Below are 25,971 nucleotides of genomic sequence, written 5' to 3'. Positions count from 1 at the left end.
GGCTCTGGGAGCGGCGGCCAGGGAGACCCGCGGGGCGCAGCGAGCGCCGTTCCCGGGACGCGCCGGGCGCCGAGCGGCCGTGGCGCGCGCCCCTCTCCGCGGGCCCGGCTGTCGGGGCCGGGGGGGGGGGGGGCGCGGGCACGCGCGGAGAGGGGCGCAGGCGCGCGCATCCGCCCCCCTTCCCCCCCCGTTTCCCCCGGAGGGCGGCCGGGAGCGCGCGCGGGGTGCGCGCGCTCCCGGCCCGGCTCCCACGGAGGCGGGCCGGCTCCGCACGCGCGGGCGCGCACCCGGGCGCGCGCGCACGCACGCACGGGCAGAGCCACACGCAGCGGCAGAGACGCGCTCCCGCTGCCGCCGTGCTCCCTGCGCGCCCGGCGCTCACACCGCTCCCCGACATCGGCAACCGAGGACCCCCCGCCGCTGTCCGGCCATTAGTGCCTGGGGGGGAGGAGGAGGAGGAGGAGGAGGAGGGAAGGAGGAATAAGTCTATTAGTAATAACAACAACAACAACAACAACAACAAAACCCACCAACAAATCCGCACTAGCGCCTTAGTCCTCTCAGACCGTCGACTGCCTGGCATCGCCGTGCATCGGGCTGCTGTGCTGAGACTTTGTTTCAAGTAAAAAAAAAAAAAAAGAAAAAAAACCAAAACCAACAAAAAACCAAACAAAAAAAAAAAACCTTCGCTTGCTCAGCCACTTCCATTTTTTCCCCTGCAGTCTCGCTGGTTTGAGGTGGTTGTTTTTTTGGTTTTTCTTTTTGGTTTTTTTTTCTGTTTTCTTTCCCTTCATGTGGTTGGATTTGGTGGATCCGGAGCCAAAGCTGATTTTTTTCCTCAGTGGGGTGTGCGTGTGGCGTGCGGGGATTTTCTCGCTGCGTTTTTTATCTTCTGCTGCTTTTTTAAATCTTGGTTTTGAACCTGAGCCGGGAAAAATGGGAAACGGTGCTTCCGTCAGAAGGGGAATCTCTCCATCACTGTTGTTGGGACGTGTGCCTATGGTGCTAGTGTTTTAGAGAAATAGCCTGACAGCTTTCGGAGTGGAAGGTAAGGGTGCCCGGGGCATTTCCATTTCCCATTTCCAGGGATTACGACTGGAGAGCTTTTAGTTTGGGATTCCGGGGAGGAGGCGGCGGAGGAGGGGGACAGGCTGTTGCTGAAGGATAGAGAGAGAGACAGCACATACGAAATGATCTCCGCATTTACTTCAGCGCTGCAGTTTAAAAGTTAGAGAAGTCCGTTTTGCGACAGGTCTGCTTCCCTGAGAGTAATTTCCAGCGAGACCGAGAAAACCTGAGGTTTGTGCACGATTGGGGTAATTTGTATGGGGGGGTGGGGGGAATTGTTAGGTTAATAGGAAGTTAAAATAAGAGAAGTCAGTGGGTCTTCTGTTGGGGGAAAAAAAAAATAAATGGAGTGATGGCGCCGTCTATGTTCGGCTAAACTACAGTGTCACCTAGAAAATCAGTTCGAGGAATATCCAAACTAAATGCCCGTTTCTTTTCAGCAGAAGAGAATTCTCCCCCTTCCCAAAAAGGCAACCTTAAAGCCTCTGTGGCCATTCTTTAACTCCCTCTTCCATGGATAAGAAAGATCTTTTTAATCTGAGTGTCTTAATCCTTCCAGCGAGCAGGTTCACTCTGCATCTAGCAATGCTGCAAACTAACTGAACGCTGCCGGCACACTCAGTTCGTGTGTGTGTGCATGTGTGCGTGTGTAATGCACACAGGGAGAGAGGGATTAAGACAGAGCTCTGTTTCAGTAGCCGTGCATGAACAAATGCTCAACTAAAACGAGGGCTTTACATTTCTTCATAGAAAACAGCCTAGCACTGCAGAGGTCTTTATTTTTCTAGTGCAGATATTACATAGGATGGAAAAAGTCAGAGGCTTTTTTCCTTTTCAAACAGAAAAGCAAATAAGCTCCCTTTCTACTTTCCAGATTATAAAATTAATCCTTTTTCATGGGTGGAATTCTTAATTTAGACACTTATTGTCACATTGGCTTTCAACGCCTACACCATCCTGAATAACACTGCGCAGAACTGCATTGCCTGCAAAGTGCTTCAGCAAAGGGGAAATTGTTTCCAGAATTTCCAATAAGTTTTTCTTTTTTAAAACCTTAAATGCTGTGCCAGCCCTGTTTGGAGAAGGAGAACCATGTTATTCATTGAGATGGATGCTCAGAAAGGAGAAAATCTGACCATGTGGATAGACCCAGCAGCAGCCCTGCTTTTTTTTTTTTTTTTTTTTAAACATCTGCTGTAAAGAGGGTTAGAGTTGGTACTGCTTTTTGCCCATTTCAGGATTCAGAGTTTGCATTATAATCTAGGAGATAGGAAAATCTCTTCAAGGGAGCTTAATCCGGTGACTTGCTGTGTGTTACGCAATGGGAAACAGAAGATGCCTCGCTGTTTGGTGAGGAGATGAAAAGCTAGGCAAAGACACACATCAAAACTCAGTAACAGTGCCTGTGTCTATGTGTGCCTCTGCTTACAGAGCAACAGTGGAAGAGACTGCAATCTAGAGAGTTTTGAAATTAGGTTGGTATCACTTCTTTCTGCTTGCATTTAAGAGCAGAGGGTAAGAAACTACTCATTTGTAAGAGATAAGCAACTTTGCAAAGGTTAATGCTGAAAACCTTCAACCTGAAATTTTTGGATATCATTACAGAGATAAATGTAACTCAGGTTCACTGTATGAACCTAGGCCACTGTTAAAAGAAACAGAGCATGTGGAGACTCTGAGGGTTGGCAGGTGCAGTAAAACAGCTTTATTTGGAGATGGTAGCAGAGAAAATGTAATATTTTCTTTCATTGTTCAAGCGCAGGGCTGCGAAACACAGGAGCTAATGAGACAGTACAAGTAATTAGTAATCAGAGGGCAAGTGCAGTCCAATAGGTGCAGAGATCCTGGTGTAGCATGGCCAGTTACATAGAGCTACTGATTGTAATACTAATACTGTGATCCATTTCATATATCCTTGGAGGCAGAAGTACATTGAAATTATTATCCTTAAACGCTGGCACTTAGTGATCGTGTCAGACCAGCAGTAGTTATATCCATCTGTCTTTGTTTCTTCCTTCATGACTGTCAAAATTTTATTAATACATTAATCTCAGCATTTGCTGCCTTTTTAGAGACCTGTATACCAGGCAGTGAGGGTGAAGACATGTAGGCATATGGGAGATAATGTTCTATCTGTAAAAAATAGTAATTTGAGCATTTTTAAATTACAGCTGTAATAATTCAGTTACTTCTCAGACATAAGAGAAAAATAATATACAACAAATTCTACCGGCTTTCTTGTTCTTTTCTGGTGAAATTCTGCATGTGGATATCGTGTATGCACGTACACAACTATAGCAGATTAACTATTTACTTTTTGAATGAGTTAATAAATAAATAAATAGATAAATTTATCTTCTCTTGGTCTGTCAGGTAAGGCATCTAGATTTTTACTTAAGTTGAATAGTTCTAGTCCACGCCATGATGACTAAATCCTAGAGAGGAGAGGACATTCCTGTTAATAATCTAATAGATGTTGAGTTTTAATTTGTCTGTGGAAGACGCGTCCGTGGCGATGGCCACGTGATGGCGCTGTGCACACAGCAGCAACCCCGGCCCTTGCGTTATAAAATAAAAATTACCTGCCCTTCTTTCTGAAAGGGGCTCTAACTGCAAGCTTGAAAACAGCTGGCTCGAATATTGGAAGGAGTTTGGTTTTCTATGCGTGAAGAATTCTACTTGCATTTTTATTTCATTTCATCTCCTGCAGGCCAAATGACATAGGATGAAGGCTGTTCGTAATTTGCTGATTTATATATTTTCCACCTATCTACTGGTTATGTTTGGATTTAATGCTGCCCAAGACTTCTGGTGTTCCACGTTGGTGAAGGGGGTCATTTATGGATCGTATTCTGTAAGTGAAATGTTTCCTAAAAACTTCACAAACTGCACTTGGACGCTGGAAAATCCAGATCCAACCAAATATAGTATTTACCTGAAATTTTCCAAAAAGGACTTCAGCTGCTCCAACTTTTCCCTCTTGGCTTATCAGTTTGATCATTTTTCTCATGAAAAAATAAAGGATCTTTTAAAAAATAACCATTCTATAATGCAGCTCTGCAACTCCAAGAATGCTTTTGTATTTCTGCAGTATGATAAGAATTTTATTCAGATACGTCGTGTCTATCCTATCAACTTCCCAGGATTACACAAAAAAGAAGAAGACCACAAATCCTTCTTTGAATTTTTGGTGTTGAACAAGGTGAGCCCGAGCCAGTTTGGGTGCCATGTGTTATGCACTTGGTTGGAGAGCTGCTTGAAATCTGAAAATGGGAGAACCGAGTCCTGTGGGATCATGTATACAAAATGCACCTGCCCTCAGCATTTGGGAGAGTGGGGAATAGACGACCAGTCCCTGGTGTTGCTCAACAACGTGGTGCTGCCCCTCAACGAGCAGACAGAAGGCTGCCTGACCCAGGAGCTGCAAACCACCCAGGTCTGCAATCTCACCAGAGAAGCCAAGCGGCCGCCAAAAGAAGGTAGGTGCTTCTTGGAGGGGGGGCTGAATGCCGTGCCAGTGTGTAAGTCCTGCTGCCAGCTCTCCTTAATCCTCACATTTGTTTCAGTTGCTCTCCACTCTGGCTCTCCTCTAGAGGAGGTGAAAGGGCTGGAGAAGATGCACACTCCCTTAAAGGCAGGGAAGGCTGAATTTTCATTTCTAAACTGGTCTAACCTAAGGCATATAGTTCTGCTGAGCACCGTTGAAACTCCTCCCAAGTAGGATCCATCTGTTCTAAGGCCTCACTTGCAGTAATGCCCACAGGTGGTGAGCCAGAAATCACTCTCCCCCTCACCATCTCTTTACTGCAACCGCCCAACTGCAAAAAAGCCTTGGCCTTCTTGATATGATCCCTTCGACTTTGCAAGGAAAACATTTCCAAAGGCATGCAGGCAACCTGACCAAAAGACCAAGAGATTTACCATGTTCAGGACACCTGGTCCCTGGGCCAGACCTCAGCAACCTACAAATAAACCAAGAGCAAGTGCAATTTCTAAGGATGAAGCCTCTGCCTGAGATGCCTGGAGAGGCGAGGCACTGGGCAGGCAGGACATGCTGGGTTAACCTCCTGGGAGCTCTGGGAAGGGGCCAGTGGCTGTTCCTGCACTCATTCCCCAGGCAGTCCCAGCTCCCGGAGATGGAGGCTCAGAATCTCATTGCAGTATTAGCAAGGAGGGGGTTGATGTGTCATTCCCAGCAGCTGCTCCGATCCCAGCAGCTGCTTCATGTCCCTGCTGGAAAAAGGGGAGGGGGCTGTTGCGGAAGGATGGGAAGTCAGGGGTCTAGCAGTTAGCTCTGCTACATACCTCCTGTTTTAGCCTGACATTCTGGAGAGGTTGGGGTGGCAGGGTGATTTTTAGAAGGACTTTGAAGGGTTGTGAGGCAGGGAAAGCGTGGGGTGAACGTAGATGGGGGCTCTGGATGCAGGCTCTTGGCGAGGGGGTCTTTCAGAGCTGCCATGCAGGAATGGGGGGAGGGCGAGGATAAATCATCGAGCCTAGGGTATTGCATTTTAATGCAGGAAATGTTCCCTCTCTCCTTGTTTTTTGCATAGCCACAAAGCTCTCAGTCTGTGGCGAGGCAGTGCCAAGCTCCCAGCCCCCCTAATAGAAGTTGCTTTGTGGAGGAATGTAACATTGACACGTTGTTAGGAGAGGATTTTCTTTAAGGGCAGCCAAGCCCCAGTGCTGTGGGAGAAGAAAAGCTGAACTTGCTCCAGCTGCCGCGGTGCCAGCGGCCAAGGGCAGGGCCGGGGGAGGGGAAGGCTGGCGAGCGGGACGCTTGGAGCATCCTGTGCTCCGCGCTATCCCGCCAGCCCGGGACCAGAACGGTTCTAACGGACGGGGGAGGCCCGGCTGCCGCAAAAATCCCCTAGAGAAGCTCGTTCAGGGGCAGGGATGGTAGTTAACATGGCTAAGTGCCGAGCAGTGCCCAGGGAGGCGGAGGCAGCCCCGGCCGCAGCGGGCGGAGCCGGGGGGAGCCCCGGGCGCTGCGCGGGTGCGGGGCGCTCGCACCGCCCGCCCGCGGCCGCAGCGCTGGGCGGGAGGCGCCGCCTCCGCCCCTCCAGCCTCCGCCGTGTGAGTCACGGGAACCGCGGGGGAGCCGCGGCCCCGGGCGGGGAACACAAACAGCGCGGGCGGAAGGCGCGCAGGAAGCGCCGTGCGCGGGGCCAGCGGGACCCTGCGGGACCCTGCGGAGGGGGGGGGCGCGCATCGCTCACAGCCCGCGGCCGCCGGGGAGGAGAGGCGCGTCCGTCCTTCCTCCCTGCCTCTGATTCCCGTCCTCGGGCACCGGCTCCCTCGTGGGGCTGCGGGCGAGGCAGAGAGAGCACGCTGGGTGCGCGGCCCGCCGGGGGCCCTAGCATCTTTCCCCAAAATACTCTAGATTCCAAGGGGATAAGTGGATCGCGGCTAAAGCATCTGTTTCAGAAACGTACTTAGTTGAAAGGACAGAGGAAGCTTAGGGCAAGCGTTTCTTTGATTTTTTTTTTTTCTTCCCTTAAATTTTGAAACAGGTTTCCGGCACATTTTGCTTCCAATTTCAGACGTATTTTGATTCTGTTCCCTACTCTTGGGTTCTCCTGCATATGAGCTTGAGAAATTGCATTGTTAGAGAGAGTGGAAATTTGTTTTGGTAGGTGGAAGATTTGATTTGCTTGTTTTTTCACTCTATTTAGTGCGGCCAGTTTTGTATTGACAAAAATTTTTATGCTCTTAGAATTACTTCAGTTAATGCACTTGGAAGTTTTTCATCAGCTTTTTACTCAAAGTTATAATCAGTTTGCAAATTCAGCCTCACAGTACTTCTCAGTTAGCAGTAGGCTTTTTGTTTTCCACTCAGTGTCTAAAGCATTTTTTCCCTTTCCTCAAAAGGCTAAAAATCTGCAAGGGAGGGCAGTTTGGTCTCTGTCTTCTGTAGATACAGTGGCATTCATTAAGCACATCAGTCAACTGTATCTGTTTGTAAAAAGCTGGTTTGTGGTTCAGCTCAAGGCCTTATTGAGGGATCAAAATGTAGAATGTTCTTGCTACAGACGTGATGCAGTTCATCACTTCTGTCAGTGAACATTAAGGCAAGAAATACAAATTTTTTTTTTTCACAGTCAATCTAGTTCAAGTTAGATTGGCACAGATAGCATAAATAAGGTAGACCAATAACTAAGAAATGGTTGTTAGGGTTCATAGTGGCAACTGAGGTACAGTTTTGCTAGGGTAAGTTGAGTTTTAAGGGAAATGGAGTTTACTATTTAGAGAGTGCTCAATAGTTTATAGAGAGGTTTGGTAAGACTGTGTTTCATGAATTTGTGCATTATTTTGAGTTTTGGTACTGACATTGCCTAGAAATGACTTTTGGAGAGGAATTACGAGGCCCTGACAGCTTTCTAAGTATTATGCAAACCTTTTCATCCATCAGATTTGCTTTCATCAATCTTGACTGTATGAAGTATAAAATCTTTTCCCAAAACTATTTTCAGTCACATTTTAGACCTCTTATGAAAATAGAGAGCATTTAGATTAAAGTCAACTGTTTCTATTTTGAACCTCTGAAGATTTTTACAATTTTGAATATGATAACAGGCTTAGGAAAATACATAAAAGTCTGTATTTTTCCTTTTAAAGAAGTGTTGCCTTTTACAAAAGACGTGACAAGTATACAATAGATCGCTGTGTTTCTGAATGTTCTGAAGTATTGAACAATGAAAGGATCTAGGTCAAAAAAGTAGAAGCTGTAACTATTGCTTTTTAATAAAATGGTTTGGAAATGTGTGGTTTATTCAGCATTTATTCTGTAGGAGGATCATCTTTGCTATCATTGATTAAAGCAATATTGAAAATCACTACTGTTTTACATAGACCCAGTTTCCTTGTATCTAGATCCTTTTCTGTGGCCTTACATTTGAGATGCTTACCCTGGATCAAAGAACTGGCAAACAGATCTCAATGAATACTTTGGCAGGGTCCTAAATTTAAGGGCTGTGGGGAATTCGTCGTCTTGATCTTCAGTGCTGTGAGAGAAGATCATGTATGTCATGAAGTTTCTGTCAAGAAGACAGGGCTCAGTTCCAAGTCTAGTAAACATGTAAAGACTTTGTATGTAGTCAATCCAAGAGGGAATCCAAATATCTTTTTTCTTATTGTGGCCATAATATTATTGTGGAGTTTTGTAATAGTTGCCTAGACAGAAACTATGTAGAGTTTCCTGTTGTGTTTACTGCCAAATCTGGTAGGGTTCCTCCTAAAAGAATGGAAATAATTCTTTGACCTGTTACTTACATCCAAGAGGAAAAGATAAAAGATGTTCACATGTATTAAATCTCAGCATTTGGAGCTCCAGGCTTAATCTTGTATTTCGTGGTCTAAAATAATTTCAGTAGGGATATTTTATTATGCTAGAAATGCAGCATTGGTCTGCTTTTTCAGAAATTCTAAGAGCTTACTGTGTACCAGCATCTCAGTATTCAGCAACTGATGTTTTTTTTCCTAATTTCAAATCTGACAACACAGAGATCTTAACAGAGGATTTAGTGTAATAGATGTGTCTTTAAAATAACAGTTTATGTCACACTGTTGAATAAGAGTAAGATGCAGGATGCAGACAATTTTGCAGAACCTTCACGACATGTATGCATTTATTTGTATGCCATTCCATGAATGCCCACTTCCTGTTGCACTCATTTGAGATGAATTCATAATACTCATCACATACCCAGAGGTTACTAGCTTGGTGAGTAGGCTGGACATCCCTAGTCAGGAAGTCATAGTCAGTAATAACATGTCATATCATGGCTCCATCACAGGATTAAAACTGGTAAATCAGTGAAGGATTTGTCTAGTAAGATCAAAAATTGCAAAATGGAGTCTAACTACCATGTACTCTGACAGGAATATTTAATCTTTAGTGTGCAACAGCTATTTGAGACTGAAGTAAAATTTAGAAAATCAAAAATAAATAGAACAGTTGCCCAAAATATTGAATGAGTGCAGTAACATACTTGAAAGAGGCTTAATAACTTTTAAATCCTTCTGCCTACAGTGGTACTTTTATTCATGAGTTCAAGGGGACAAAGGAGGATGAGATCTAATGGAAAAAACACACTTCTGAATTTTGTGTGAAGAGTATTTCTCATTATGTTTTACAAAATATTGTTTAAAAACTTTAAACCGATAAACTGAAATAAGTGGTTACCATGAAGGTTATGAGCAGTTTTAAAAAAAATTGTTATTACACTGTAATGAGCTGTTGGATCTCAGTGACAATCTAGACTATAAATAAAAGTAATTTCACTTCAAGTGATTTTTTTTTAACGTAAATATTGTTTCTGCTAAAATGCTCATGGCTAAAAACATCATAGGAACATTAACAGAATCAGTTAAAAAGATCATGTTTGTGAGTCTGGTTCCCCATAGAAGGGAAGATTTTAAAATCTCCTGTGGATTCCCATGTGCTACATAATATGCCCTATTTTGACTTACTTTGCTAGAAGAAAATGATCACCCTAAAACTTTGTGCTTTTAGTACATATTTGAGCCATTCTGAACCACTTGCAATAGGGTGCTTTATCACAGTCATGTGAGTTTGATTTCAAATTATGCTTTTGAAGTAGTGCACTGTAGAAAAAGCAGGTATGATCAGCACCTCCTTTAATAAGCCTTAACTTTGTTTTAAATTATCATATGTGATTATCACTAGTGACTGTATTTAGTTTGTGCTGTATTGATTACTTCCACCTGATTTACTTCAGTAAACTACAAAGATTCGTGTTTTGGCATAAAGTTTAGAAGTTTGTGTGCAAGAGTAATCGGGACTTCATGTATGTGTCTGGAATTCAGTGAGATTTGGATCAATCCATAAGTGAATTTTCTTATGCTTTAAAAAAGGAAAATACCCACACCCTTTCCTTTACAACACAAAGAAGCCTATATAAATGGCTTTGCTTCCAGTTAATTAAATACTTTATGAGTAAAAGTACTTCTCTCTCTAGGTGGTAATTTCTTTGGTATTACAGATTCTATCAGTATTTTGTTCAGCACTTCTCACACACTAATGAGATGGCATATTATTTTTTGGGAAATATCAGCTGGCTTCAGTTTAATGTTTGCCAGTTTTTCATCAGCTCACTGCTTGTTAAAAATATTCATAGCTTTAGCTGAATAGTATGTTATGACCCAAACCAGGATTTTAGTTTCTCAACATGTCATTTTTGCTTGAATTAAACCTCTGTTTGTGTACATTATTGCACTCAAACATTGGAAGACTGGGTATTAATGCTGCTACCAACTTCCACTCTAAGAAAAGCACGACCTAAATAGAAACCAGTGATAAAGAATGGTCAAGGTGTAGAAAGAAATTAGGTGTTCAGAATGAAGTCAAAGCAAGTATCCAAATTAGGAACAGAATTCAAACTGTTTTGCTGCTGCCTCCACTGAACAAGCGTTTGATAATACTGAGTTCTGTACCATGAGGTATTTCACACCAGTCATGCCTTCTTTGTTGGCCTCTCTGGTACCAGTAAGCTGTGCCTTTTGTCTTCAAATGCTTCCAATTACCATTTGTCTGGTTGGGAAAGGTCCACAATATGTGTACTGTATTTTGGACCTTGCCCTCTGATTTTCATGTGCTTTTGAAAAATGTGGAAGTGTTCCAGTATAGAACAGCCATTAGCAGAAGTTGATGTAGATTCTGCTTACATAGTGGGATTTCAGTTGTTAAGACTTAATGATATTACATGGAATTATATTATGACATAACACAGGTACTGCATTTTTTATTATTATGCAGTGGTTTGCACCTGTGTATTTCCATTTTATGTATTTTTATAATACAGTGATTATATGATGTTTTACATTCAATCTGTTCTCCTGTGCTCTTTTTAAAGCAATTTATCCTCTTCTGTTCAAATCTGTCCATATTGCTGTTTTGTTTAGTTTTCTGCTTGCAAAAGCATGGAAAAATCTGCTTTGTCTGTGGGTATACACAGAGGAATTTTCAGAGGAGACTTTCTTTTTCTCTTCTTAGGGAATTAAATTTATGAAGTTTATTCAGTTGTGTTTTATCAAAGGATTCCAACTCAAAGTTGTTGTAGCTCTCAAATTGGAGTTTAGTTGTTCATTTATAAATATGCAGTAATTGTAATAAAACAAAGGTCACTGCAGAATTCCATTGAGCATTATTTGCATTCACTGTTAACAAGAAATATAAAATGCTCTTTAGGACAGAGAAAGTTGTACATTATATAAAATACAAATTTACAAATTATGCATCACTGATTTATGAATATTTCAGTGTTTCAGCCTTTCTGATGTTAGTTTAATCTCAAGAGGAAGACAGTCAAATTTTTCAAAGTCATTCTCAGTTTTGTTAATCTTTTAGAGAAGTTATAAATAAAATTTTTGTAAAATTACTGACACCGTTTTCTGATGGACTAGCCGCCATCAGAATTAATAAGAACAATCAGTAATAACAGGACATGAAATCCATGTTGTTACTTTGCTCTGTAAAGGCCAAGTTATTGTCCTTACTCAAGACAAATTCTCCATTCTATCAATATAATTTGGTCTAAACACAGATTAGATTAGACCTGATAAAAAAGGTGTGAAACAGTAATAACGTGTTTGTACTACCAAAAGCAAATTATTTCATAATTTTTATTTATAAATTCTTTTTTTCTTCCTTGTAGTTTTACTATTCTTTTTTTCTTCCTTGTAGTTTTACTTTTGACACCATCCTTGACATTTGGTGGGGCAAAGCAGATATACTTTCAAGAAAGCTCACTTATGTAACTTCCTGCATTTCTTTCAGTTGTCTGGTTAGTCTGTCTCTGTGTGCTTTATTTCAGTTTCTTTTTCATTATCTGGAGGGGAAAAAAGGCATATGATGCACTCAAATTAGTATTTCTTTGATGGTGCTGAAAGTGCATGCAGCTGAAATTTGGAAGCAAGCTGTTTTCAGGAATTATGTCCAAATTTTACTTATATCTCCTAGAAATGGCAGAAACCAAAACAAAAATAGAAAATTTGAACAGCATCCATTTTCTGGTAGCTTAATAGAAAATTGGTGACAGTGGGGTGAACATGTCACCCACTTTTGGGACATTTTCGCTAATTTGCTCTCTTTAATTCTTTGGGACATGCGAAACATTTTGGGAGCTGACTGGTACCTGTTGTTTTTCATGTACTGCTAACTCATTTGTCAGTGAATAATAATTATAATTATTAATATAATTATTATGTAGAGATACACCTAAATTCCCTATGTTCAATAGGAATTTGTTAACCATTGTCACTCTCTGAGGTATGCTATAAGGTGTTGCTTGTCACAGTCTGAGGCCCCATTGTGGCTGTACTGCTTTCCCTTTGCTGACTTGTGTCAGTACACCAGCCAAGTAGAAAACTATTCACCTTAGGTTTTTTAGATGGATGATCTTGATGTTGGGCTAGTGTTCTATAGTGGCCCAGCTAAGCTTCCACTGGAACCTAAAAGTGGCACAAAAAAGAGATGGGGAGAAGCAGTGATGCTGCTTCAGAACAGTTTCAATTTGCTTAGGTAAAAAAGTCTATCAAAAAGTGCTTGATACGTGTTACCCTTGCCTGCTCTTTTGCACAAGTTGGCAGCCAGTTACATTATGCTGTGTTTCTAGGCAGTTGCACCATGTTTGATTACAGTATTACTGGCAGATCCTTCAAAATAGAGTCCAAGATACATGTTTATCCAGGGCTTCCCACTGATGATTAAAGAATGGTGCAGACGCTATGAAAGTGTGCTCGGAGTGCTTGGGGATAAGTCAGCAAAGCCTCTGCAGCTCATTCCAGTAGTGCAGTTAGAAAGGGTTTAAATTACAGATTAGAAAATCAGAGAATCTAATTCATGCTGTTCACTGATTATGAGAAAAAATATTGCTTCATGCAAGACTACTTTATCCAGAAAGGCTTTTGGAAAATCTGAAGTCTGAGCATTCCAGGTGAAATATTTCTTTGAATCCTAAATGGTTCACTTTTTTTGTTTTTGTTTTTTTTTAATAGTGTTTGCTTCTCTGTCCTGTTCTTTTCATTCCCTTCTGTACTGTGTACATGGAAGATTTTAATTGTCTACAAAGCGGGGCACTTCAGCTTGAGCTATAACAAGTTGTGTTTTTATCCTTGGAAGTGTTTGGTTTGTTCTGTGGCATTGGCCAATATCTGCAGTAACTGGCAGACATGCAGATGCTCCGTACTGGTGTGTTTGAAGGTTGATAGATGTGCTTCACACCGACAAAGGAGAAGAGGGAAAACGTTCAGCACTGCAGGTGTAATGTGAGTACAACAGCCTTGTCCAGCTGGTCTGTCTGCATCAAATGTCTAGGAATTCACTAACAATACTGAGCATATCATAAAGTTTCACTCTCCTTGGAAGGGAGAGATGAGCCAAGGCTGGGATATTAGCCAATCCCAGCAACTGATAAGATTGTGAGAGTTATGTATGGGGCCATAGGGCTTCTGTGGATTATGCTGTTATTTAGGTTTATAAATGCAATAGGTACTTGTTATACCTCTTGAAGCAGAATTGTCCTCAGAAAAGTTCAATGCTTATTGTCCTGGGAGAGTTAAATTTGCCTAAAAATAATCGTAGCCTGCTCTTGACCCAGTCTTGTAAATGAATTTTTCCTGTCTTGTAAATGAATTTTCAATTATGTATTCACTGAATTTTTAATATTTTCATGAAAGTTGGAGCAGCTTCATAATTGGGAAAAAGCAACAATATTTCTGTTCCTTGACCAGACAGAACTGTCTGAGAAGCAGAGCCAGATTGCTCCAAGTGCTGCAGTTGTTCGCAGGACATTCAGGTCTGGGTTGACAGTTCATACACAGAAGATAATAAAAGGAAGGTGCCCCTGTAAAAGTAGGATGCCATCTCTGGTTGTGCCCTGTGAAAAGGTTGGTCAAGCTGGTGTAATCCAAGACCACATTTTGGAATCACTCCTCTCAGGAGTTTGGTGCTTGTCACTCTGAAGCAACACCTGAACCATTGTGTGCACCTTGCTCAGGTCGCCTCAAGGCTCTTAAACACCAGTGGGTGTGGGCTGCCCTGGGATGAACATGAAACTGGAGGTCCTCAGTTTCAATGTGGGTCTTGATGAGGCATGCAAACTTACTTGATTTCTTTTGTAAATGCTTTCCTATGTTCCTTTACCATGGTGTTGTTACAATAGCACTGCTTTGCCTTCTGGTAATATGATGAGGTACGTCAAAGTTTTGCTTGGCCATCAGTGCCACACTGTTACTTAGTGTGTATAGATTATGCCATTACTGCTAAACCTGAAAGTCTTTCTTTCCCCTCGTAGTTTGATGAAAATCAAATCCATGTTTTCCCTGAGTATTTTCTGGTGTTTGAAGTGAATGTGTGAGTTTATTGGTTGCCTGTCAGATGAAACAGATGAAAAGAATGAAGGGTTTTGACATTTATCTGCTATTTCATGTTTTTAAGTTTTCGGATAATGGATTTTTGTCCATGTGAAATCTGAATTGTTGCAAAAAGTAGGTTTTAGTCTGGTAACATTATATGTACAGTAACTTTACAATAACTGAATTTCTGGAATAAATAAGACATGACAGGGTATCCAAGCGTGCCAGGATGTAGCATCGAAATATTTTTCAGACATTACTAAATTCCTGCTTTTGTGTTCCCTTGTATATAAATAAACTCATTGAATCAACATCATTACTCATGTAAATGGTATTTAATTAAAAGCAGGTTTGCTGGTAAATGCTTTCAATTGAAGATGTGGGTTCCTGAAATACGTCTAATCAATATTAGAACAGGAAGCCATTATTTTATTATTAAAAAATATTTTCTCTAAATATTATTAGAAGTTCATTCCATCAACAATAATAAATTGCAATCAAATAAGATCAGTATCAATAAATATCAATAATAACAATTAACTTACTATATATCTACTGCCTTACATAAACTCAATAAATATTTTTTGCTTCTGTCACCCAGTTTTGTCTCACTCCCAGATTTGCACAGCTTTAGATGATCATCAGTATATTATTTATTAGCTCTGGGATCCCAAAGTCATCTTTTGCCTTTCACCAGCCTTTCCAGACCCACACTGTATCCACTGTCTCCTGCTTGGACACCTCTGCTCCCAAGCTCTTTGCCAGCACTGTGCTCCTCCCCACTGCACTGTTATGCTGGGCTAAAATACAGAACAACTGTTTGCTGCTACCCTCTGTGAAAAGGATATGGTTCTACTAAGATGAGCAAAAGTTAAACAAATCAGGCAATAGCTGTCTGATCATTAAACAAGCTGAACAAAGCTCCAAGAAGAACAAAACAAGTTCAGACAATACTTGCATGTCCCGAGCCTTTAAATGGCAATTGCAGTGCTGTATGTATTGCTGTATAGGGCTAAACTAAAATAGATTTAGAATAATGAAGAATGGCAGTGGTTATCATCATTGCAATTTTTCCCCTTTCTGTTGAATGTGTCCAGAAACTGCCATGGAATTTGTTGCAAAATTTTAGCATTCTTAAACTTGCATCTTTTTTTGCTAGGTAAAAAGAAGGAAGTAATGTCACAATGTCACATCGTTGATTTCTTTTTGACAAATAGTATCCCACTGGACACATCTGGATAAAAACAAGAATTTCTTTAGGAGCAGTTGGCTGATGTTTGGCTATGACTTAAAACTGCTGTACAAATAGATGCTTTTTAAATCTTGTTTTTGTGTAAATTTGGGGTTGTATTTATCTCTAGAATACATGTCTGAACACAAAGTTGACAATCATTTGAGATGACAGCCACTGTCAGGCAGTTCATCCTTAGAAGAGGGCATTGAATGATGAAGTATTGGAAGATGATATTTATTACAATATGAATTGTGGAAGAATATATGCCGGTAAAGGATGTTAGGATACATAGTAGAATTTATCAAAAAATACAACACAAAGATAATCTTAACAACAGATATTGTAATTTACTCAGATGTCATGAGGTGAGAACTCCAAAACAAGCATGCAAGCTGTTTTGGCTATCTGCAGAAACATTGTATGGCAATTATTAGGTTTCAGAGATTACTGCCATTTTCAAAAATCCTAACTGAGTATCTTGCAGTAATGCTGTGGCATAATTTCAAATTAGTTTTTGCATATCTAAGGTTTGTTTTCTATTGCTTGTATACTTCAACCCCAGTATTTCACTTCAAACAGATGGGTATAGAAAATCAAAGAAAATAACTTTACATTATAATAAATGTGGATATTTTTGAAGATCTGGTTGCTATTATTCTGGCTAGGACTGATCTCAAAAAATGGAAGGTATTTTGCTAGCAGAACAGAATGTTGTGAATTTCACAGCTCTGTTAACATAGGTTTTTGTTACATGTCTGAAACCAGCCAAGGATTTAGAAGTTCTGTCCAGTCTTTCATCACACCTCAGTTATCATTGCAAGTCCTGAGCTTATGTGTCATGACTGCTTACAGTCTTTGTACTGTAAGGCAAATAATGTATTTAAAGGCAAATAATGAAATGTGATCTTTTTTTGGCAAATTAGGGAGAATCGGTGTTGTATTCTGAAGTCTATGCAGACATGAAGAAAATCAGATTTCAAATTAACTTAAAAGATAAAAATTTAGAAAGTTTTCAAAAAAATTTTTAATGTGGATTAATTTTAAATGCATAAACAAATTAAACAATGGTGAATAGACCGAGGGTGGACTGGAGATTTCTATACGAGAAAATACTGGAGATGAGAAATCTCTTCTGCTGAAAGACACAATTGGGATATGACACCAAGATTGTGGCTGGTATTGTGGTACAGTCGGGAGTTCTGCCATTTCAGGACAGGGATCCTTTTGGCACGCGGTTAAAAAGACTCCCGGTATTCTTCTTTGTTCCTTTGGCAGACACACATTGCTCATGGTAGCAGTGATGTGCTGGCGAAGACACAAAGCACTGTGTTGATCAGAGAATACATTATGTGCATGCTAACTTGAAGGATGATCACACACTGTTCCTCTCATAAGACAGACCCTCAGGCCACAGAGTCCGTTTCAGCATATTTGGTATTTGTAACTTGTAGTTCTTTGTTAGAAATTGTCACATTGCCCCAGTGGAGCTAAAAAGTGAGCTTGTTTCTTGGTTTGCAGCTCCTAACATGAGGTTGATACATACTTAAGCTTTTTTTGAAATGATACTGGCTCTAAGCATTTTTTTTTTCTTTTTTCCCCTTTGGTCACCCTGTGCTTTTTCTCGTGTCTAGGTTGTTAGCTCTTTACATTGCTCTTTCAGCTGAACCCTCAGATTTCCCAGAAGCTTGCACTTTCACAGAACACCAGTCTTATTAGTGCTCTAAGCTTACAGTTTATCACATCTGGGGTGTAAAGCAGGTGAAGTAAACAAACACAGAAGCTTCATAGGAATTACAAATGAATAAACCCTGAAAACAAAAACCTGTCTTATTTCAGCTAGCCTGAGAAGTGCACAGGCTTGGAAAGGTGATAGAATCCCTGTATTTAATTGCCTGCTTTTTCCTCATCACACCAGTGGCACAACCAGCTGAAGCCACTGAAGAGCCCAGTATTCCCAGCTCTAGTTTGCCCATCATTCCTCTGTGTTCTCAGCAAATCTGTTTCTTTTCTCCCATTGCCCTGTGCCATCTGCTTCCACTGTTTCTTTCCATTGGTTTTATGCACAAAGAAGGTTTCAAAGGCAGGATATGCCTTCCAGCCCGTGCTTCATTCATTTCTGCAAGGCCTGTTGCTGCTCTAATGGTAGAGTGTAGTCAGGCAACCAAATTGCAGTGGGCTAAACAGGGATGCAAATTAAATGTGTCCCACAGCCTAGTGTTCCCTTGGTCAGAAATCACTTTAACCTCCAGTACATAGTGTGTTTCCTCTAAGTTGCTTCTGCTGACCCCTTAAATCTTGCTTTCTTATGTCTTGCAGTGCTGTAGTTTGATAGGAGAGTGGTATTCCAGAAAAAAACAAGGGCTTAAGTTTCCTCAAGCTAAGTACAACCACAAACATGCAACTCTTCCTCCCTAAGAGTTACTTCCTTTAAGTAGAATGTCTATATGTGAAGGGTGTATTCCATCTTTTTCTGTGGCTGTGTATTTTTCTAAGAAAGTGAAAATTCTTTGGGATCAGCCCAATATTCTCTCAGATATATAGCATTGCCCAAGAGCATGTGGAGGTTTGGTCAACAGCAGGTCATGTACCTTTTTCTGTCACACTGCAGACTTGTGTGTTCACCTAGGTCCCTGACCAAGCTCACAGGGGGAAAAAAGGTCAGGTTGCAGTCCTGGAAGCCTTTATTTAGGCCACTGGGAACAGGAATGTTCCCACACAAGCTCTTCAGGATCTAATTTCAGATCATCTGCACTACCTGCTTGAAATACAGCTTTCAGTTCTGCTCAGCTCTCTTTTAGCAGGTATCTAGACCATGTGCAAATATTGTTAGTTAATCCATTTGCAGTAATCTTGGAGATTTTAATGATGTTGCTTGTCAAGCCTTGCTTGTGTTAGTATTTAATGTCTTCTGATGTTAGTAGGATTGAAGGGAAGAAGGTTAGTCATAGAGTCTCATGTTCTTTGATTTTGGGTGCTTATCAGATTAAGCACAAGAACTGCTAAGACGAGCCACACACTCTCTTAAAATTGAAATTCACAGTGAAATTTCTAGATTTTTTATAGCAATCATTAATTTCTGTGTTGATATAGAAGCACAGTTACAAGCTAGTTAGTCGTAAGCATAAGTCAAAGGTACAGGTGTTATTTAATCAAGGTTTTATTTTTCTTACTGCAGCTGTTTCACTATCACAAGAAATCAATACATTTTTAATAAATCTGTCATGGGTAAATGCACTGGAGTCTACTCAAATCTGACAATACCTTAAACTAAAGGACATAAGTCTCTGAAATCACATGAATTATAAACAAAATGGAAATACTTTCATTTGTGAGTAAAAATGAGCATGATAAAAATGATATGAATAAAACAAATAGTTCAATGTATGTTTACATTTTCTGTTTTAAAGTATTTATAATAAAACTCACTATGAGTTGAGAGAAACGGAAATAATTGTCTACATAGAGACATCATTCAGAATTTCATTTGGAGGACCTAGGTGATGAGAGACCTTTAAAAGCAGTGCTTTTTTTACCATAGAATAGTATCTGTGATCCTTCAAGCCCATTGTGGGCAATAATCACAATAGAAATTCTTTAGATTTTCCCCTGGATTTTTATGGGATTGACTCTGTTTGGTTTGAGGATTACGGAATGTTAAATACTGTTAGGAGAGAGTAATCCATGTGGGCTGGTTGTCACCTCTGCCAAAGAAGCAGATGGACTGATGACCTTTTCAGGGCAATGTTACATCTATGTGCTTTTGACTGGCAGTGGTGCTAGGAGCCCTCTTGTGCTTGGACTTGCCTTTATTCAGTTAATCTTCATTTTAATTACTGAATTGCTGCTTATTTTTTATTCAAGAAAATGCTCTAAATTACCCCTCCCTTTTTTTAGTCACTCTGTCTCCAACACATTGCCACACATAAAGTAATCTTAGTTCTCCCAGGTGAATATTTAGTAGCATGAATCTTGAACTCTGTCCAGATATCATACATAAATGTCTTTGTCCACACAGGTATCTCCTACAACCTTTGAGTTCACATATCTGTTTCCCAATAAATTTCATTTCTGTGTACACCACTGATCAGTCTTATGATAAGCACAGCCACAAAGAACTCAGTTGCATAGTTCTAAAACTCATGTGTTCCATTAATGTACAAATCCACAGTTACCTGTAAAAAAATCAATGCCAACTCACTAAAAATATGCATTTTAAATGTTTAAACATATTTTCCAGTGCCATTAAACTAAATTTACTCTTCCCTGAATTTGTTGCCAGTCTTACTCCTTTATACATGCATTAGACCGTTTCCTATTTTTTTTCCTAAATTGTTGATATACATCGACCAGAAGGTAATTTATGCCTCCACTTGTAAGTCTGAGAAGTTTATGACAACAAGAAGATCATGGTATCTGAGGCTACCCTCAACCATTTCAGTGCTTATAACATAAATTAATAAAGTGCTGCTGTTCTTTGAAACAGTTCTATTTCTCAGTTTAGAAAAACAAAATGTTTGTAAACATAGGAGCTTTACTTTCGTGGAGGTTTTTGCTTTTTTTTCGTCTTTTTCTTTTTCTTTTTCTTTTTCCATTCCTGTTTTGTTTCATTTGGCTGGGGAGTTATTTTTCTGGGGAGGTTCCTGGGGGGAAGTGGTTTGGGGTTTTTGGGGGATCTTTTTGGAGTTTTTTGTTTGTTTGTTTGGTTTGGTTGTTTTTTTTAGATTCTGCTCTGAATGGATATAAAGTAAAGTTGAAATTGGCTAACCTCTGGAAAACATTGATAAGTCAGATTGGAAGCTTGAATCATTTACAAGATCAGCTGGGTGAGAAGAGTTAGCTGGGCATTTTTTATTGCAAGTGAGCATCTAGAACTGATGGCAGTCCCTGGAAGATCATTTGAGAGTTCATATTCACAATTTTGTTATATTTTAGCATTCCCCTGTTGTGATGTGGTGCACAGGATTCAGGTATTGAGCACTCACAGAAGACAAGAGTTCAGGTTTTCCAGTTTATGGCTGAGATATCTAATATATGAATGCATGTTAAGATTTTGGGGTTCTTTCACATTTGAGAGTAGTTCACTGTATTCATATTAAAAGATGAGATAATAAACTGAAGAAATCTTAAGGTTGGTACCATAAGGCTAAAATTTTACTTGTTGACCTATTTTGTGGATAGATTAAAAAAAAATGCTTTTGAAATTATCTTAAATAGCTCATAGGTAAATTTAGGTTTGAAGGGTTCTGATGGCCATGTAGTTGAATCCCTTGCTCAGGGTGAAGCTAATTGAGTTGTATATTTTATTTCAGTCTTCTCTTTAGTTCATGGTGAGGTTGTTTTGATCCCTAATAGTTTGTACATATGTCAGGATTCAGCAAATAACCAGACCCATAATCAAGTCTAGAATGTATGTTGTCACTGAATTTTGTTATTTCCGTCAGTCACTGTAAAAGACCGTGGGTTTTTTCAATTATTCTTTATCATGCTTCAGGTTGTAGTATTCTAATTACTAATTCTAATTCTAAACCACAATGACAGTGGGCAGAATAGCCAAAATAGTTAATCTGAAGAACAGCTAATAAAAAATTCCAGAGACAGTTTTCCAAAAATAATTATGGCCATCCTTAATGTATAGATTTTTGAAACCATTTGGTATTTAGCAAGTCAGGTTCAGTGATGCCAAGAGGTTGCATTAAAAAAAAAAAATAGTTTCTCTACAGTATTTTACATCATCCTCACAAAGTGAGGCATGTTTGTGTGCCTTCCCTTTTGCTTGTGATATGTCACAGCTGTACTGTGCTGTTGCTAGCTTCTGGCACTGAAAGACAAGATAAGCAATCACTATTGAATAGTGCTCTGGAAAGAGGAAAGAGAAGAGGCAGCCAGACAAAAATATTCGAAGTTAAAGCTTGTAGGGCAAAGATAAGGCAGTATAAAAAGAGAAATGGATTAATGCTAGCCAAAGGGGCTAAGATAATAAGGATTTTCTAACAACATCATAGGGAAAAAACAAATGCCGAAAAGACTGAAAGGGATGATAATAATCTTATTTAAAATATCTAGTTAAAAAGCTTCTTTTTAGGAATGAGAAATTAAGGATTAAGATTCTAGAACAATTTAAAAGTAAGGAGAAATTGACAAACAAGAAATGGGGTCATATGTGAGAAATCTAAATATGCAGGAATGCAGTGTTCCAGGGAATGTGTATTATAGACTATTGAAGTAAATAAATAACACAGTACAATCATCTTTTAATATTTAACAAGAAATTTGTTGACTTCAGTGTTCTAAGAATCCAATTTCTAGATTAGTAAAGCTGTTGAAAAACCCTGAAAGGATACCACTTTGTAAAAGTAACAAAATGTTATTAATTTTAATGGCATTCTGTTTTTACTTAATTCTAATTCCATAAACATTAGTCAGCTTTTGAGGGGGGGAGTTGTAAAATGGGTAAACTGAAGTATTAAATGAGAAGTTACAGATATTGCTCATATTTCCATAAAGCTTAATTCATGTTGGTTTAGGTTTTAAGACATTTAAAAGTGGACTGGGGTCTATATGAAAACTATAAATTAATATGAACGGTGTACTGAAATATGCCTAAATTAATATTTTAACTTATATCTTCTGTAGTGATTTAACAAAGAAAATAATGTAATTGATGAAACTTGGAGCTTGGCAATATATTTGGAGGAAATGCAAATAGTGTTGGGGACTGTGAGAAAAGAAGGCTTTATATCTATTAGAAACATGGGGAGGACATATGATAATATAATTCACAATAGTGTGTAATTCTGTAGTGATCTGTCTTAGAAATAAATTGAAATAAAATGTGAAGGGAAAATCCTGAAAGCACTAGTAGTGAATGATGCTTGGAGTTAATTACAGAGAGGAAGAGGTGTCAAGAGTGATTTGGAACTCATAACAAAAGGTCCCTATGTAAGCAAAGAGTGAAAAGGTCTAGCTAAATTTTATTGCTGTTTGTGAACTGGATATATGTTTGCAAATCTTTAATTTTTGTAAAATCACAGAATAATATAATATAGTAAAGTTTCATTCAACACTTCTCTATTTTTCCTAATCCTAGGCATTATTGCTACTCATTTTTACTCAATAAATAAGCTTACCAGTTTATCTCACTATAAATATAGATATATATCAATAAATCTGATTATATATCTTAGAGGATACAATATATATTATCTATATTGTGCATTCCATTCAAACCTCTATGATCAGCTAGTAAACAATTACATGATTTCATAAATAAATATCTTAATGAAAGGAAATTTCTGTCCTCTGAACATGAAGTAATTAAAATATTGTAGGCACACTAGGCTAATTTAATTGCTAAATTTATCTGGTATTTTTCATTATAAAATCATGGAATGGCTTGGGTTGAAAGAGACCTTAAAGATCATCTGGTTCCATCCCTCCCACCATGGACAGGGACACCTTACACTAGACCAGCTTGCTTAGGACCCCTGAACACTTCCCAGGATAAGCATCCACAAATTCTCTAGAGAGCCTGTTCCAGTGCTTGAGTACCCTCCAAGGAAATGATTTCTTCCTAACATAAATTGTAAATGTCTCTCCTTTTAGTTTAAAGCCATTCCCACTTGTCCTGTTACTGTCTGATGGTGTAAAAAATTGCTCTTCACTATAAGTACTTGAAGTACACAGTTTGTGGAGTCTTTGTGGAGCCTTCTCTTACCAAGGCTGAACAACTTCAGCTTTCTCAGCCTGCTTTAGTCAGAGAGGTGCTCCATTCTTCTGATTATCTTTGTGTCCCTCCTCTGGACTTGCTCCATGTCCATCCTGTGCTGAGGACCTCAGAGCTGGACACAAACAGCTGGTGAGGTCTCATGAGAGTGGAGAGGAGGGGCAGATTCACCTCTCTCAGCCTGCTGGTCCCTCCTTGTTTGATACAGCCCAGGATGCAGATAATGACATCTTAATGACAGATAAGGATGATCTGTGAATGATGGAAGGACCAGTGGGCATGAATGACACAAACCTCAGTGTGGGAAGATTTAATTACTCATGGGATGGCAAATTGGACCAACCATCACCATTGCCCCAGGGTGAGCCTTTCTGTTCATTGAGTTATGTGAGTATTAAATTGTCATTTATTTCAAAATAGAAAATCAGCTCCAGAACTGTATATTTCAATGCTTGCAGCAAGATTGAAATGGAGCCTATCATGTGCATAAATGTTTTTCCAGAGTCTCAGTTGCAAGGTGAACTCTATCCTAAATACCTCCAGAAAACATTCTGGGCCTGCAAAACAAACCTAGCCTTTCCAGGGATCACTGTTTTCTCATTTAAAAAGCAGCTTACATCAACCTGGAGGGATTCTTAAGGGGTGACAGGACACTCAGAAATCCAGAGTATTTTTGCAGGACTTTCTTCTCTGCCATTAAGGTAAAGGCAGTCTTTCAGTCAGCCTCCAGCACTTTTCCTTGTTTTTCTTCTCAATTTCTCATTGCAGGATTGATTCCTTGAACACTAGAGAAGAATATACTCTGGGGAAAGCCTGCAATGATTTCCTGTGTCACCCCTAGATTGTCTTAGGGCTAAATACACCAAGCATGTCACACTAAAGCAAAGAATTAATTCACTGAGACTGAGATGTTGGTAAAAAGGATTAGACAGATATAGGAATAAAAGAGAACATCCCCAGTTATACAAGACAGAAGTTTAATTCGTTTCTTACGGCACAGAATAAATTACTTTTTAGATGTTTGGAAAAGACTTGTCTGCTTTGGATTTCTTCAACCATCATAAGACTTGTCTTAGATTTAAAGTGTCTTTAGCAGGTATATTCTTATATATTCCAAAACTCAATGCTAAAGAAAACTTAGGATTCTGGCATATGTCAGCTGAGTTGTACTGAAATCTAGAAGTCTTCCATTCTTAGTATGTAGAAAGTTCAAATCTCTAACACATTTAATTCCTTGGCAAGACACTTCTTGTAAGAGAACACTAAATTAGGTATACCCTTTTCAGGGCATATCCACATACATCCAACATGGTATTTCCTAGGCCCCTATGAGCAGATTTATAGTGAGGCTGTATTTGAAGACAGAAGAAATCTTTATTAGAAAAAGCACTACAATACATTACGGTCATGTATTTGTTCACAAAAATCTGCCTTAAAAAGTATGCTTACTTTTTCCTCCCAGGGAATATGAAATGCCATTTATAAGGACACAATGGCCTCTGAAATGAAAGGGATATAAAGCATGGAAGTACAAGTCCTGGAAACACTTTGATATTTTAAGAGCACAGAGAGCTGCTTTCTGTGGGAAATCTTAACTTTTCTGTTATTTTTGCAGTCATTCAAAAGACCTGCATATTTTTCAGTTGTTATACACAAGAAATAAACAAACACTGCTAGTTTTCTTTTTAAAAAAAGAAAACTGAAATGAAACAGAAACAACAAAACAAAATGGGAGTCTTTTGCAGGGTAGGTTGCTGGGGAGACATAAAAATAAACTTTATGCCTGAAGGAATGTCTTAGACTTTGAAAAATGTCAAGAAAATTACTTTTTTTTCCTTTTTTTTTCCAACATGATGTGTTCTCTACAGAAGAACCATATAGAAAGTTCTTAATTTAAGGGAAAATAAATCTTTCTGAAGTATTTGCAATGGAAAAATACCAGGTCTCATCTTTTTAGCAGATTGAAAACCCTTTCCAAAGTACACCTTATATTGAGTACCTCATTTACATCTGTAACTCATTAGACTAGCAGAGAAATACTTTAACAGCATTTTGTGTATATTCTTGGTTTTCACAAGTTACATTGCATAGGTTGCTCTTAGTTTATTCTTTGAGAACAAGGAAAATTAAAAAAAAAATCCATGGACTTTAATACAGAATATAGATGCATATGAATAGAAAGAAAAAATCCATCATTATATTTCAGAAAAAAGAATAAAGTTGTTAATTTCCAGACATATATATCATTAAGTAAGATTTTATTTTTTTCCTGTTTAGCATGGAGGTTGTCCATAAGAGGAATTCCACTTTTGCGTGGTTGATCTATTCTCAAATAAAATCCTGCCTTGGTTTCTTGAGGTAAAAGTATCAGTTACATTTCTTCAATGATTTATCTGCAGCAAAATCCTGCCTTTCACTTTAGATTCTGTCAGATTCATAAAACCAACAGAGTAACAGACTTTCATACTTTAACAGGCTCAAGGCTTAAGGTCGAATGTTACATATATATTGACATATATATAGATATAGATATATAGATATATATATGTTAATCTGAAACCATCAGTAG

General features: G+C 39.3%; 1 protein-coding gene and 1 long non-coding RNA gene across 2 annotated transcripts in view; both read left to right on the top strand.

Annotated features, from left to right (window-relative positions):
• The window catches only part of LOC127059378 (uncharacterized), a 768,519-nt gene that overhangs the window by 183,391 nt on the left and 559,157 nt on the right, over window positions 1-25,971 (top strand). The gene's annotated exons all lie outside the window — the stretch shown is intronic.
• ADGRB3 (adhesion G protein-coupled receptor B3) overlaps window positions 389-25,971 on the top strand; it is a 446,607-nt gene continuing 421,024 nt past the window's right edge. The window contains exons 1-2 of the mRNA XM_050972295.1: window positions 389-1,048; window positions 3,779-4,547. Coding sequence (XP_050828252.1) covers window positions 3,794-4,547 — 754 coding nt within the window. The 5' untranslated portion in view covers window positions 389-1,048; window positions 3,779-3,793. The remainder of the gene's footprint in view (window positions 1,049-3,778; window positions 4,548-25,971) is intronic.

The sequence above is a fragment of the Serinus canaria genome, chromosome 3 (genome assembly GCF_022539315.1).
Source record: "Serinus canaria isolate serCan28SL12 chromosome 3, serCan2020, whole genome shotgun sequence".
Taxonomy (NCBI): Eukaryota; Metazoa; Chordata; class Aves; order Passeriformes; family Fringillidae; genus Serinus; species Serinus canaria.
This window is presented reverse-complemented; position numbering and strand designations above follow the sequence as displayed.